The sequence below is a fragment of the Micropterus dolomieu genome, linkage group LG08 (assembly GCF_021292245.1).
Source record: "Micropterus dolomieu isolate WLL.071019.BEF.003 ecotype Adirondacks linkage group LG08, ASM2129224v1, whole genome shotgun sequence".
Classification (NCBI taxonomy): domain Eukaryota; kingdom Metazoa; phylum Chordata; class Actinopteri; order Centrarchiformes; family Centrarchidae; genus Micropterus; species Micropterus dolomieu.
This window is the reverse complement of record NC_060157.1, coordinates 7,221,222-7,236,865: the sequence shown is the minus strand read 5'-3', so window position 1 is coordinate 7,236,865 and position 15,644 is coordinate 7,221,222. Positions and strand designations below refer to the sequence as shown.

General features: G+C 39.7%; 4 protein-coding genes across 12 annotated transcripts in view; 1 reads left to right on the top strand and 3 right to left on the bottom strand.

Annotated features, from left to right (window-relative positions):
- The window catches only part of LOC123975188 (tubulin alpha-1B chain), a 1,772-nt gene extending 803 nt beyond the window's left edge, over positions 1-969 (top strand). Inside the window, exon 4 of one of the 2 annotated variants that reach the window (XM_046056445.1) lies at positions 22-969. In XM_046056445.1, coding sequence (XP_045912401.1) covers positions 22-969 — 948 coding nt within the window. The remainder of the gene's footprint in view (positions 1-21) is intronic. The other variant, XM_046056446.1, reaches the window with a different exon arrangement.
- Positions 1-15,644, bottom strand: part of LOC123975176 (basement membrane-specific heparan sulfate proteoglycan core protein-like) — a gene marked incomplete at its 3' end in the record, with an annotated part of 647,231 nt that overhangs the window by 84,128 nt on the left and 547,459 nt on the right.
- Positions 1,376-7,388, bottom strand: pink1 (PTEN induced kinase 1). The gene is made up of 8 exons (XM_046056442.1): positions 6,948-7,388; positions 5,832-6,101; positions 5,629-5,732; positions 5,340-5,522; positions 4,415-4,578; positions 4,192-4,319; positions 3,432-3,662; positions 1,376-3,009 (listed from the first exon to the last, which is right to left on the bottom strand). The coding sequence occupies exons 1-8, from the start codon at positions 7,302-7,304 to the stop codon at positions 2,725-2,727; spliced, it is 1,722 nt and encodes a 573-aa protein (XP_045912398.1). The 5' UTR covers positions 7,305-7,388; the 3' UTR covers positions 1,376-2,724.
- Positions 9,487-13,351, bottom strand: LOC123975198 (trypsin). Of its 2 annotated transcripts, none has more exons than XM_046056463.1 (6): positions 13,299-13,351; positions 12,862-12,931; positions 12,412-12,565; positions 11,199-11,337; positions 10,819-11,073; positions 9,487-9,940 (listed from the first exon to the last, which is right to left on the bottom strand). In XM_046056463.1, exons 2-6 carry the CDS (start codon positions 12,929-12,931, stop codon positions 9,785-9,787), a joined length of 774 nt encoding a protein of 257 aa, XP_045912419.1. In that variant the 5' UTR covers positions 13,299-13,351; the 3' UTR covers positions 9,487-9,784. The 2 variants fall into 2 exon arrangements, with proteins under 2 accessions (XP_045912419.1, XP_045912418.1); XM_046056462.1 differs by having other exon boundaries at positions 13,288-13,321.

Below are 15,644 nucleotides of genomic sequence, written 5' to 3'. Positions count from 1 at the left end.
ACTGGCCTTCAGGGCTTCCTGGTCTTCCACAGCTTCGGAGGTGGCACCGGCTCTGGTTTCACCTCCCTGCTGATGGAGCGTCTGTCTGTCGACTACGGAAAGAAGTCCAAGCTGGAGTTCTCCATCTACCCAGCTCCCCAGGTGTCCACTGCTGTGGTGGAGCCCTACAACTCCATCCTGACCACCCACACCACCCTGGAGCACTCTGACTGTGCCTTCATGGTGGATAACGAGGCCATCTACGATATCTGCCGCAGGAACCTCGATATTGAGCGTCCTACTTACACCAACCTCAACAGGTTGATCAGTCAGATTGTGTCCTCCATCACTGCTTCCCTTCGTTTCGATGGTGCCCTCAATGTTGATCTGACAGAGTTCCAGACCAACTTGGTGCCATATCCCCGTATCCACTTCCCTCTGGCCACCTATGCCCCTGTTATCTCTGCTGAGAAGGCTTACCATGAGCAGCTCTCAGTGGCTGAGATCACCAACGCCTGCTTCGAGCCAGCCAATCAGATGGTCAAATGTGACCCTCGCCACGGCAAGTACATGGCTTGCTGCCTTTTGTATCGTGGTGATGTGGTGCCCAAAGATGTGAATGCTGCCATTGCCACCATCAAGACCAAGCGCTCCATCCAGTTTGTGGACTGGTGCCCCACTGGTTTCAAGGTGGGCATCAACTACCAGCCACCCACTGTAGTTCCTGGTGGAGACCTGGCCAAGGTCCAGAGGGCTGTGTGCATGCTGAGCAACACCACTGCTATTGCAGAGGCCTGGGCTCGACTTGACCACAAGTTTGATCTGATGTACGCTAAGCGTGCCTTTGTTCACTGGTATGTGGGTGAGGGTATGGAGGAGGGAGAGTTCTCTGAGGCCAGAGAGGACATGGCAGCTCTGGAGAAGGATTATGAGGAGGTTGGAGTCGACTCTATTGAGGGTGAGGGAGAGGAGGAGGGGGAGGAATATTAAAAGGGACATAAAAGCACAAGCTAAACAGGAAATTAATTAATTTGTTCTTAAATACATTTCAAACAGTAATGTTTGTCTCTTCTTTACCAGTTTGGCTATGTTCAGAGTAAAATCATTAAAATTCAGGTTTTGCTCTGTCCTTAATAAAATTCCTGTAAAATCAAGTTGTTTCTGTGTTATTTATTGAACCTTCTTTCAATTGTTTTGTGAATACCGACAAATTAAATAGTTTTATTTTTGTCCTTGAAATACTAAATTCAGTGCCTCCAGGTACAGCACGGTACAGCACAAAAACCTTATTACCAAAAGCCTAATGCATATTCAGTAACTTTAAAATATCTGAAACAACTTTAAAACAAGAAGTGTTAATAAAGAAGAGGAATGATTTGCACAATCAATTCAGAGCTCTTTTCTGACAGATACCTTTATTCTGAAACACAGCAGAAAAAGCTACCTATATCCAAAATATTTATTTTCATTATGAAAACACTATCTTGCATCCCTGACACATGATATATAATTATGCATGTTATGATGCCAAAATAGTAAGCTGTGACTAGTTTTGATAAGATGTCATTGTGATTCAAATCATGGATTTGGCATAATTTATTTTAGAATAGGTATAATAGATAAGCGGTTGACGATGGATGGATGGATGGATATAATAGATAAGCTGGCAACAAACAAACACCAGTAAACCGGCACAATGGCTTTGAGCATGTGCAAACATGGACATAAAGTGCAAACCTCAGGAACAAGAGCAAAACAAAATCACATCCTTTGGGTCGGTCAATAATCTGCATGATCCATGCTATCTACCATCATCATTGTGATAATTGTGTAACAACATGTTGGGGAGGTTTTCACATGCATTACGTTGTGCAAAATGGGGAAATTACTGATTGTTTGGCTTCCAAGATTACAGACCCACTGGCAACCAGTGCAACGGGCATACTAACTGTTTAAGGGTAGCATGTTTCCTGTGAATATGTAAAATTTAATGTCACCCTACACAGTAGGGCCTGACAAGTGTAGAATGTTGTTTCGGTATGCTTTTCACTCTAATGTAAAATATGTGCATTCACCTTTATGAGTCAAAAATATATACACACAGAGCTATTTTAATCGCTCAGGTAGCAACTGTGTATCTTTCTTAATAAATATCAACAAATAACACCCAAGCATTAGAATTTCCACTCTTAAAACAGAAATTCCAGCAGTCATTGGAACCTTGCATTTCTGGGCTAATTTAGTTGTTTGGTGCAGACAAACAATCATTTAAGGATATTAGCTGCAGAAAACAAAAAGATACCGAGGCCAACAATAGCCTCAATAGTCCATGATGCAATGCACCCACAAGACCTGTTGCATTTTTCACAAAGGGGCACTAGTAGCACTTTGTTTTAACTCCTGCTGGCATTGAAGTGATGCTGAGAACACAACCTGGGAAATGCAGCTCAGCATTTCAGCAGCAAAAGACAAGACTGGTTTGGGAGGGATCAGGCAATCCAAAAAGATTAATTACACCATTTCATAATTCACAATAACTGCAGGAATTCAGACAGTAACAGAAAAAGATTGGAAGAGTACAGTGTCAATGGGGTTTGCCTTAATAGCCATTAGATGATTAAAGGCTATACATATTATAAATACAGATAAGTCTGACTGAAAATCAAAGCAAGTATTAACTCTAGGCTCCCAGTATATCCATACCAATGACTCCTAAGCTATGTTTCTGAATGAGTGAGAGTGGATCTATGCAGACAGCATGCAGGCCTGACGCAGCTCTCGTCCATACAGGAGGAAGCCCACAGCGGTGCGCAGGTCCTCCAGGTCCAGGTTAGACAGGAAACTCCTCTGAAGCTCTGCCTCCACCACGTTCCCACTGAGTCCACTACAGCTCTTCAGGAGAACCACAGCAGACTGGCACAGCAGCCAATCAGCCAACTTCGACATGCCAATGCTGTCCTTATTGACCAGGGCCTTCCGCCCCCAGAGGCTAAGATGTAGCATGTTAGCCGCCACACGAGCACTGGGACGCTGCAAAGTAACAATAGCATGTATGTATGTATGAGTATTGTAGTATCAAAGAGTTGGTTAATTATTAATATTACCAGACTGCTGGTAGACTACTACCAGACATAACAAATGAGCAATTGTAAAATGTGTCCATATCTTTATCAAACAGAATGATAGAACAATTAAGTTAAGTTTAAAGCTGAATCAAATAGATTTTTTATATATTATCAATGTGCAAAGAAAAAGACTATGTGTAATGTGAAAGGAGTCACTGGTAGTGACGAACCCAAAGATAAATATTACCTTATTAGTTTTCTTCTATGCAGAGCATTTTATCATGATACATTAATCAGGTAGACAGGAACACAACTACAAAGTACTAGTCTAGAATTTTCACATAAGCACATAGTATCCTAACAAATCCCTCACAATCCCTGTTATACCTTGCTTGGGTTCCTCCTGAGGAGCAATCGGATCACTAACTGCACATCAGTTGGAACATAGGAGGGCAGAGGTGGAAGCTGCTTCTCCTGGTAACTCCTGCTCTCCAGTCCCACTGCTCGATAGAACGGGTTCTGCAGGCCGAATATCTCATACGAGATGGCACCCACAGCCCAGGCGTCTGCCTTGCTATAGTCAATCACTGCACCACACCCTGGAACTGCAGTGGCTACCTTTGGGTAGACACATTAAGAAAATTATATTTTAAATGTGTCATTATTTAAGAAAAGTAATATTATGGTTAACTGCAATGACTTCTTATTGTAGAACGTATAATCCCGTTAGAAATTGCAATTTGAGCTACTGCCACCTCTGGTAATAACCATGGCGGTCATTCTACTCATACCCAGTATATGCTCTTACTACATGTACACACATAAAAGAACATTTTTATGATAGCACATGTGTATTGGTGCCATATATTTGAGGGTTACTTAAACTAAATCCCATTTCTCTAGTGGAATGTTCCTTTTTTAAAAGGATATGTTGCAGCTAAAACACATAATATGATATATCTGAGTGTTTTAGACATGTATTGCCAAAGGCCTCAATATACATTCTTCTTTTACTGTCTACAACTGATAATGATCTGCTTCTTCTTTATTAACATTCGACCAAGTTCAAGTTGAATATGGGCCAGTAAGAGACAGTTTAGCCACTGTTGGGACATTCTACTTAATAACAATAGACACTTAAGCCTACCTCAGGGGCCATAAGGGAGGCATTCCCTCCTCTGTTGACCCACATGCTGTTGAAGGGCAGATGTAGGCTACAGTCACTCTGGGCCAGGCAGCAGCCAAAGTCTGTAATCACTAAACGAGGGCAACCATCTGCACAAAAGCAAAATCAACATTTTTACATAAAACTGATGAAATCTCAAATTGATATCTGAATTGTTCTCTTGCTGACTGAATATTTCTCTGACCAGAGTCAAACTCCAACAGCACGTTGTCTGATTTGAGATCCCTGTGAGCAACACCCTGTCTGCACAGATGGTCGACCCCCTCGAGGAGCTGCAGCACCATCAGAGAGCCCTGCCTGTGGCCAGGAGGGGACACTTCCAGGTACTGTCGCAGTGTGCAGGGGTAGCTATAGCAAAGAAGAAGACAGGATGCTAGTGCTACTGAATTGGATGCGTTCAGTTTTTTGTATACTCCACCTTAAAGTTATATTCTGTCATTACCTCTCTTTATAGTAGTTTAAATTTTTAGTGGGGGTCCTGCCATTCCCACACGGGATTCAAATCACATGCTGTGTAATCCACCGTTACGGCTTGTAATTTTATCACACTGATTTCAGCCTCACTGTTCACTCTCCTAACACTACATCAGAGCAGTATTCAGTTACTGCTAACTGAAACCTAACATTTACCTCTGCTCCTAGTTTGCATTAAAAGCATTTAATAGGCAAACCAAAGTTACAACTGACAGCAATTGCTGTCAAAAATGCCTCTTCAAAGTGAGACAACTGTTACTTTTCTGCATTTGATAATAAAGATATTTTAAATATTGTAAGGAGTAGTGGTACAATAAGGTGCAGCTGCAGCGAGTTGATAGAATAAGAGTTGCAGGCAACAACACCTTCTCAGCAAGGTAACCACCTTTACTCAGCTCTGTTTTTGTGAGCAAATCTACTCGCAACATGTGCTGCATAAAATTAAATAACGAAAACAGATACACAAGCTGCTCTTTGATTGTATTTCTCCAAGGAGAGTTTGCTGGAGTATTAAACTGCACTTGCTGTTACGGGTGTCACCAAAACAACTGGAACCTAAGAATTACTGACATTTGTTTTTAAAGTATTCTAATTTACTTGAGTTGATCAAGAGGGTGAAAGACGGCAGGTCTTACTTCTTCATGACCAGGAAAAGAGTGCGGTTGTTGCCCAGACCGGCAGGGTTAAGCCTGGCTGGCAGCACATCTGGATACTCTTCTTGGGCACCTGGTAGCAACGGGACGTCCGCTGTGAAAGCCCGATACACTCTGATCACATTAGGGTGTGCTGAAATTCTTTTGGGTAGGACTCCAAAATGTCTGTATTTAGAGAGATCACAAACATTTATGAGCATCATTCCTTCACCCTGTTCAGCACTGCAGGACTAGTAATGAACTATGAATGCACTGTAGGTACAATACTTACCCATCCACAGTGATTTGTTCTTTTTCCTGCTTTAAGGCCAGGGGCCCAGCAGGCACCAGCTCCTGTGACATGGATTTTAATATCGCCTCGCTTGACGATCCTGCCTGCAAACAATTGGCATCAAAAAAATACCTGTCAGAACTGATCATCTCTTTTCCGACATAGGACTAATGGGAAAGTGTGGAATTTTGTAGAACACACACCCCAAAGTTCCACATCATCTTGATAGCCAGAGGGAAAGTTCTTAGTGAGCAGCATGTCAGAGATCGAGCCGTCTCTCCTTCTTCTTCGTCTTCTTTCAGTTGCACCAGGGAGCTGTTGATCTCTTTTGGAGGGGCGAACGGAGCTGCAGCCTCGTATACAGCAGCATTCGAGCCTTTCCCAATCTGATTTCCAATAATGTAATCTTCCAGTTTATATCCAGAGGGGAAGGGCTTGAGAGGACTGTGAAATCTTTTCTTGCTAAACACTGCCTGCAGATTGGGGGAAATATTTTTTAAGATGCAGAAAGGTAGTTGTGTGTGCACATCAAATCTCTATGCCAGGTGACTGATAACAGATTAGACAAATAGAGAGTGGATTACAGCTCCTAAAATGCAGAGAGACAGTAGTTCAAATGTTTACTTTTTTTCAGTCCAATAAAGTTTTGGGAGCTTTATTCCAGTGATGTCTCATGGGCACATATGTTAGGTCAGCAACCACAGGAGCTTATCTGGTTTATATATCTGTAATGTCAAATGCAAATACAAGCTTAACCATGTCAACTGGCAATGGCTACAAAGGTGTTATCCTACTAGGAGCTGAAGTAAGAGGGGTATGGACAGGATTAGTGCAAAGCGGTGAACAACTTTTATCTTTTAAAAAGTTTCAGTCCATGACACTACGCAACAATCTAATAATAATAATAATAATAGCTGTCTGTGGTGGAAAAAACACTCAAATTTATTTTAGTATAGCCTTACTAGTTATACCACAGTGTAAAAACATTTAATTGCAAGAAAATGTCATGGATTAAAATGTGTACTAAAGTAGAAGTACTAGTACTATCAGCAAAATATACTCTTCTTCAAAAACTTTATTCACAGTGTTATATTACTATGCAGCTTATTTATAGATATTGAATTACATGAAATAGTAAGCAATATTTTACTGTTGGAGTTAGTAACACTAAATAGTTTTTAGGTAGTTTAGCCTCTAACATTGTACAGTGGTGTAGCAGAGAAGAAATATAAGTAGCATAAAATGGAAATACTCAAGTAAAGTGCCCAAAAACTACTTTAGCAGAGCACTTAGGAACAGCAGTGTATCAGGTCCATTACCTGGATCTCCTGACAAGTCGCGGCACTCTTTCTGTCATCCTCAAGCTGCTGTTCGATAAGCCCTACACCGAGACCAAAAGCCAAAAACACGGCCCTGTTTCGCGGGGACCCACCGCCAAACCTTCTCCTGAAGCCGGCGGACTGAAGCTGAGCTGCCAGGCCCTTCAAAGAGGTTCGGTAGTAGCGGTACCGAGACGGCAGGAAAGCCTGAGGCTGAACGGTGCGGGCCGATGGGCCTACACGCAAACGGTCAGCTCGGAGCTTTGCTACGACTCGGGCCCCCGGTTTGAGGAGACCCAGCTGAAAGACCGACCGGCCCAGCTCCAGCCCTCGGCTAATAGCGTGTTTCACAGACATAATTTACCCACAAAGGTAACTTAAGCTGTTTATTGAGTCCGCCTGTGTCTATGCTTTTGTCTGGTCGCAGCTGTCAAGGGTTTATGTAAACACTTGATACTGCGCATGTGCATGACTCTCTGACGGCCTACGTATTTTTATTTAACTTACTCTTATTTATCTCATTTACCTTCGCTATACCATATAGTCTATGCACTATACATCAAAATATTACTATGTACATGTGTGACGCACACAACATGTATAAATTTAATTAAACAATATATTTTTTGTAGCATTGGTGAGTCACCAAAGTCCTCCAATGCTTTTGCATTACGAATATGTACTCCACTACAGACAGTAGGGGGCAGCAGAGGGGGACTGTTTTGATAACGTAGCAGTCGGCAGCATGTTTCCTGTGTTATTCATTTCTCTTGTTTTACAGGTTTTATTATCTATCCACATGCGCTGTGTCTGGGGCCTGTAACACAGGTAACAGCTACAGTTGGAGGGAGAAAATCGTTAGGAAAAATAGTTACAAGGTACAATCGGTCTGGAGTTTTTTGTTTGTTTGTTTGTTTGTTTTCTCTGTCCTTTATTTAGGATACAACAAACCAACCGGGCATCTTATCACATCTTATATATCCTTTCATCCTTTACATCAGGTTAAGCAAAGAACTGTCGGTCTGGAATTGTAATTATGCAAAGCCTTAATAGTTTTTGACCACTAAGGGCACAAGACTCCAAACAAACACATAAAACAAACAGACAACAGCCAAGTCCATTTTTTCCAGAGCCACAGAGAACCAATTAACAGCTAGTCCATAGGCTATTCTATGAGCTATCAGATAATGTGGGAAAATGTGCTGAAGAGTGGTCCATGGGAAAAAACAAAAAGGAAAATCCACATAAAAAGTAGCAACAGACCCTAGCTGCTGACAAGATGGCAGGCGTCAAGGTTATTTGCGTCAATCACGAGCCAATTATTTACGTAGGATGGCGGCAGCATGACCAGTATGTAGGCTTACTTCATTAGTTGGGTTGGTTAGATCAGCACTGTAAAATACTGTCCATTTGGTAACGTTTCAATGACCATACAATATCATATACTGTGTAACTTAAACAATTTCTAATTTCTGATTGCTCAGTTTTACTGTTAACTTTATTCATTTAAATCCTATAGTAAAATAATTGTTTACCAGACAAGAGATCAAGATCAACATATACTGCATGGGTCAAATTATGTGGACAATTTGGGTTTGTAAACATTCTGACAATAGTGAGAAATACCATCACAATTACACAGCGTCACAATGCTTTCTTTTTTCCAACCTATAGGACAAACCCAAACATCAACATTATTTAAAATGTAATTCAATTTTAGGATGAAAAACTACTAAACAATATGTCAAAATGGTTGCCTGGTATCAACTGTACATTTTTCCTGTGAAGATCATTCATCCAAGGTCTAATTTATCAACTTATGCTTGATAGTTGAACAAGTAAAACCAAGGGCCTTTCCAAAAGTGCACTAAATATGTGGACAGGAGAACTAACTTTTGGAAATCTGGTGTGATCATACTGTAATTCAACCCCTTTACAAGCAATCCTGCTGACCCTGCTATTTAGTAGGTCAAATAAAGGCATTATACCTTAACAAACAGTTAGCCAACTAAGGCTGGACATTGTTTTGTCAGTAAGCCACATCAGTATTCAAGTCTGTGTTTAGGGTATCCATCCATCCATCCATCCATCGTCAACCGCTTATCCTGCGTACAGGGTCGCAGGGGGGCTGGAGCCAATCCCAGCTGACATCGGGACAGGTCGCCAGTCCATCGCAGGGGTGTTTAGGGTAATACAACAAATAAACAACTAAGTAACAGCAGAGTCTTTGTTTTGGACAAGAAGCCATTTTTTCATTTTAGACGTGTGTCCAAAACCAGTCAATGCCCTTGATCAAGAAACTGGTCTATATCTATGGTTTTTTCCCAGCACTGCACAGTGGCTGCCCACTGCTCCAAATTATGATGGGTTAAATGCAGAGAATTAATTTTGCATACATTATACTGTGTATAATTTTATATGTGGCAATAAAGTTGAATTGATTTTTTGATTTGGAAATCAACTGCATGAGGAAAAATGTAGTAGCCTATCAGCATCGAAGATGTATCATATCGGTCAAGCATGAACACACGACTCATCCTTATTGTCACTGTTGATGGTTTATTCATTCATTCAGTGCTTGTTGTAACATTAGGAAAGTGTTAAAAGTATTAAAGAATTAATGAAAATCAAATAAGCATAAGCTTACAGGAAATCTTAAATCAAGAAATGACTATCCTGGCTCTACATAGAGTACCCCAACAACATAAACTGCAATTAAACTCAGTGTGTAAAGTTGACATTCAGTACTATTAAAAACAAAGAAAGTTATTAGTAATATTAAAGCCATTAAAAATATTGTGTTGAATTCGCTGCTCAGCAAGTATTTTGGTGACTGTTCATGGTGTGTCATTGTCGATAAGCCAGCTGATCCACTGGACATAGTTTCTCACTTTGGTGTAGACTCCAGGAAAGTATGGGTTCGCGCAGCTGACACCCCAGGAGACAATGCCCTCGAAGTACCCATTGCAGATTAGGGGACCACCGGAGTCACCCTGTGGATAACCAAGACAAATCAGCATATCAACATATTTTGGTATGAGATATTTACAATTCCAGTCTGGTATACACTAGTTTACAGTATTATTTTTGCAAATGGTTCTAGAGATGCCAACGTCTGACTGTCGTTTGGTCAAGCCACTTTGGTCCAGACTGAAATATCTCAAAACTAGATTTGTCATTAAAGTTTGTTCAGACATTCATGGTCCTGAGAAGATTATCATACTTACTTCAGGGACACAAGGACTTTGCCTTTAGTGTCATGAGGTTGGTATTTAGTGAAATGTCTCAACAACTAGCAGATGGATTGCCATGAAATTTAGTAAAGACATCAATGTCCCCCTTGAGATGAAGTGTAAATCACTTTCATCCCCAACATTTAGATTTGTCCAATACTTTTATGACTGATGACACAATTCCCAACAGCCTTAGCTGAAATTTATTAGTGTAAATTAGTAACTGCTGGCGTGCTAACTTGCTAAACTATAATTGTGAACATTATAACAGCTAAATATCAGCATGTTAGTATTGTCATTGCGATAGTGACTTTAGCATACTAATGTAACATTTAGACTCACAGAGCCAATAGCATGGCTGTAGGCATTTAGTCTTGTTCATTGTAATTAAATTAGTTACTAAAAGTGGATACACACCTGCAGAGCAATTATGTTGTGATAATGTGTAATTCAAAGGACATCATCGCGTAATAAGGGCATGTAATAAAAAAAACAATAAAAAGGGATATAATAAAATTATGTATAATACACAAGACACCATTATGCAACATTATTAGGTTTTAATTAAAGCATTCAACAAAAGCCTCCAATACCAGTCATGCAGCATATGCATCAGAAAAAAGAACAGAATTCTGTACCTGGCAGGAATCTTTGCCACCCATCGCAGATCCAGCACACACCATGTTTGCAGTGATCCTCCCCCAGTAGTAATAAGAGCAGTAAGGTACTATTCTCACATCCACAGCACGTAACACATTGGAGAGGTAGTAACTGTAAGTCTGTGTCACACCCCAGCCACTCACTGTGCACAAATCATTAGAAAGTGGAGGACTGTCTTCCTCACGCAGAGCAGCTGGCTGGACATTGGCATTCAGCTGTGCTGGCTCACTCAGCTGTAGCACAAACCAAAAGTTACAGCACCACAGATTGGACACGTTAACCAACAAGAGGATAGGGTGTATGCATGTGTCAGGAGCTCAACGTATCTGTTATTTCAAGCTACTACTCTTCTGCCTACCTTAATGAGCATGATGTCATTGTTGAATGTCTTGTAGTTATAGTTGTGGACATAAATCTTTGAGACATTAAAGACCTGTTCAAATCCTTCTGTTGTCTCCAGGTTGTGTTCACTTAACACCACCTTCATCAAACTGCTCCTAGTGGCCAAACAGACAGAAGGAGAGTCAGAATTTTCCCTTTAATTGTAAAATGCAGTGAAATGTAAAGATGTAAAACTTAGATGTCACAAAACATTCTGTCGTCATTATACATGAACACATTCAATTATCTTACCTCATATCAAAGCTAGTGGTGGAATGTAACTAAGTAAAAAAGTACTGTAGGCTACATAGGTGCAAATTTGATGTAGGCCTACTTGTATTACTTGTACTTGTCATACCACTTGTCAATGTCCTTGTCAAACACATTTTACATTTACACTGACAGCTTTAGTTACTTTACAAATTAAAGTTTTTGCACACAAAACATATGCCAATGTATCGTTTAAGATGTTTACATGTTTACACAATGTTTACGTTCCACCTCTCTCTGGTTCAGTTCAGAAGTTCTGAGGAAGCCTCTTGGATGAGAGGCGAAACATCTTCAAGTTGCCCTTGATTTTATCCCACTTTGGATAAATTTGACCTGGATGACTGAGAATCTTCACAGACATGACAATGTACAGCTATGTACAGCTAATGTACTACAACAGTAAGTTGGCAACTATTTTGACATATTGTTTAGTAATTTTCCATCCTAAAATTCAATTACATTTTTAATAATTTTGAGGTTTGTCCTATAATTTTGAAAAAAGAAAATTTTCTGACTCTCTGTAATTGTGATGGCATTTCTCACCATTTTCAGAATTTTTACAAATCCAAAAATCAGTTGATGGAGATCATCAGCAGATTAATTGATAATGAAAATAATCATTTGTGGCAGTCCTACACAAAATTATAAATCAGGTCCAACTCCAACCAATCATGTAAACTCCTGCTTTTATAAAAATGCATGAGTATTTCTTATGATGTAATATACAATAATAAATCAGTCACAGGGGCCATTTTTCAGGATTTTCCTTGTAACACTGTGTTTTCAATGCAATACTTTTACTTGTAATTGAGTGGTTTTACAGGGAGGTAAGGTGTACTTTTACTCTCATTTAAGTAATACTTCCTCCACTACTGCTCAAAACATCAGTGTTTATCGCTCTGTCTAGTGTCAGTACTTACGGTCTCCAGCAGTGGGCAGCAGACACCACCCACTGAGGGTGCACTAAGGTTCCTCCACAGTAGTGTTGCCTGGTCTCAGACTGCAGTGATGCCTGATATTTGATAGAGTATGGTGGGACCTCCTGACCTCCAATAATCCTTTGTGCAAATGTCTCTGTAGATTTGGAACAAGCGCCCTGTGATTTCTTTTGGTTTACAAAAAAGTGTAATTTATTTCATATTTAATGCTCTATGGTGTTTATAATCTTAATGCACTACAGAAGAGAGGTTGAAGACAGTCTTAAGGCCATGTCAACAGAGATTTAGTATATCCCGATGTACATACATTTAGGTTTTCACCCATGTCAGCTAATGCTCTGTGAAAGTCCCTTTCAACATGGTTACATCTTGAGTCTAGGACACCTTTTGTTATGTACCTAGGAATTAAAAGTTTGTGTTTAAGGAACTTACCTGATACTGAGAAAGCCAAAAGCAACAGTACAGTAGATCTTCGCAGTGGAGCCATACTTTTACTTTTCATCTGTAGAGCAGAAACTTTTAGCAGCTTTTATACACAGTATGTAATGTGCCAATTAATTATATTACAACCCTAATAAAATCCAATTATCTTTGTGTGAAATAAAAGAAATTATATGTTAATCTTGTTGCTGATTGGTAACTGGTCTATTAATGAACTGCTTAAATTGTTAATATTTCATTATCATTCTCAACAGTTTTACCTAAAACTAAAGAACTAAATTCTAATACAATTTTAACATGTATTACACAAACTCAACTAGTAATAGCATTTTGTTGTTTTTGCTGAAAACACCATCTTCCCCTGATATGTGGGCAAAATATTAATCATTAAGTTTGAACGGTTACAATTAGAATTACCTTGGACTTACCTGTAAATCCAAACACAGCAACCTTCAGAGGATCTCCAACTGGTGGGATCACTGCTGTCCTGTTGTCTTTTATAGTAAATGTAACCATGGAAATCTTTTGTTATTTTATCTTTTTATCTGGTTTTGCACTGTGACCATTTGAATGAACAATGGAAGTGACCTACTACTTGACAATGCTAAAGTGTTCTCTTGTATTATGTCTGTTTCTAAGCTGTGGTTTTCTGCTTGCACCTTGGGATATGAAGGTATTTGGAATGGGAACACCTTTACATCGTTATCATTATCACCAGGTTATGTACAGAATAAATGTTTATGACCTTGTTAATGTGATGCTTGGAAGCCTCCCTGGCCTTGTTGCCCGCCACGATATTAGATTTAGCCGTTAACTTGTCTTTACATTCATAATTTCCTGACAATACCAACATGCATGCCTCTGGAGAAATACGGAGCATGCGCCCTTGCGAAAAAACTCTGCCTGCACGGCCGAATACACCCCTTTTATGCGAACGCACACCAATTCCAGTTAACACGGACTCAACTAACCAACATCTTATCCACCTTTGTAGTACTGTTTAACTCTAGTGTAGGCAGTCAGAGTTTCTCAACCCCGAGTTTGCCTGACAACCCCGAGTTAACTCTGAGTAGGTTGAACTCCCTTCGTAGTACAGGCCACTGGAGTTGTCTGTGCGCATTGTTGTTGACTTCAGTGGTGTACAGCTACCTGCTATTTGCTTATTGCCCTGTAGGCTCATTTGTTCTGAGCTTGGTTATGTCGGTTTAAAAAACTGCATTCTTACCTTAGGTTTGTGACAGTGGTACTGTAACTTGTGTAAATGAACTCCTCTCTCTCTCTTTCTCTCTCTCACTCTCATTAAATGTTTTGTGGAGCCATGCTGCTTGTTGACATGTTAAAAACAGTAGCAAGAGAGAGTATTGTAGTTTTACTGGTATTGTTTTGAAACCATTTTTATGAAATAGTATGGTTAATACATAATTATACAACTCTGTAAAGACACATATTGTTTATTTCAATTAAATCATTATATAGTCTAGTATGAAAGAAAAATATGTATGCTCTGTGATGTCTGTAATCTTGAGAAGGCTTGTTCCCAGTAAATGTTTTGTTCTTTGCAGTCAGTGCATTCCAACAAATAAAAGCTGTAGTTGTTTTTTTGAGGAAAAGGTCAACTAGTGTATTTGAAGAACAATTGCCTAACGCATACAGATACATAACACATTAAAACAGATTTTTATGGAACTCAAAATGTTAATTGAACTGGTTTTAGTCTTATCAGTCTGTGATTCCATAATTCATATTTTAACGTAGTTTTCAACTAGTCTATATACTGCATAAAAGAATCCAGTTATGGCTTTTGGTTTTAGTGTACCACCGCAGGTTTTTCAGTGGCCCCATCTGGCCATCCCTAGAAAAAACGCGAATGCACCATGAGCATAGTTACAATATGCAACCTTTACCACTAGATACCACTAAAACTTACACACTGTACCTTTAAATGAACATTATAGTTTTTATTAAATGTTAGAATATTACATTAATACATTCATTTATACAAGTTACATCTAATAATTTTCGCCAGAACAAGGATGCTAATGCCATTGTGCTACTATGCTTCTTGTAGCCAGCCTCCTCCTAAGAGCAACACCTTATTCTGTTTTACATCTATTTTACTAAAGTTATTGTTTAATACATATTAATATCAATAATCGTGTTTACATAAAGTGTGGCATAGGTTGTGCGGGTGCTGCTGGTGTATCATGGATCCGTCCCTGGTTCTAAAACTTAAAATCCCATATGACACAAGCTACAATGCACCAATCACGTTTTTCTGTGATGAGCTTATTCACATGGGTTAAAATCATAGACTAGTACATTAAGTATGTTATCACCAGCTCCAGACAGTGATACTTACAACAGCATATCTTGGCCAACTAAAAAGTAAGCTGAATGTCTGTGGGCAAGTTATTTAACGTGACCTGACACACAAATCATGGCTGGAGTGTTGTGTGACTCGGTCTGAGCCAGTTTCCCATTTACAGATCCAGGGCTGTGTACAAACACCTGACTTTTTTTCAGCGGACACACAGACAGCCAGCAGAAAGAAGCAAATTCACTGAATTTGACAAAAATACGTGAAGTGCCAAATGTGTGTCACAGCTGGAACAATGCAAGACAAACAAGCACAAATACACACACTAAAAATCAGTTGGTGCACATTTTGTTAAATTTATTATTATATTTACTACTATGTCACTACAATGACTGACTGTAACTAAGATACTTGGATAATCCCACACACACACACACACACACACACACACACACAC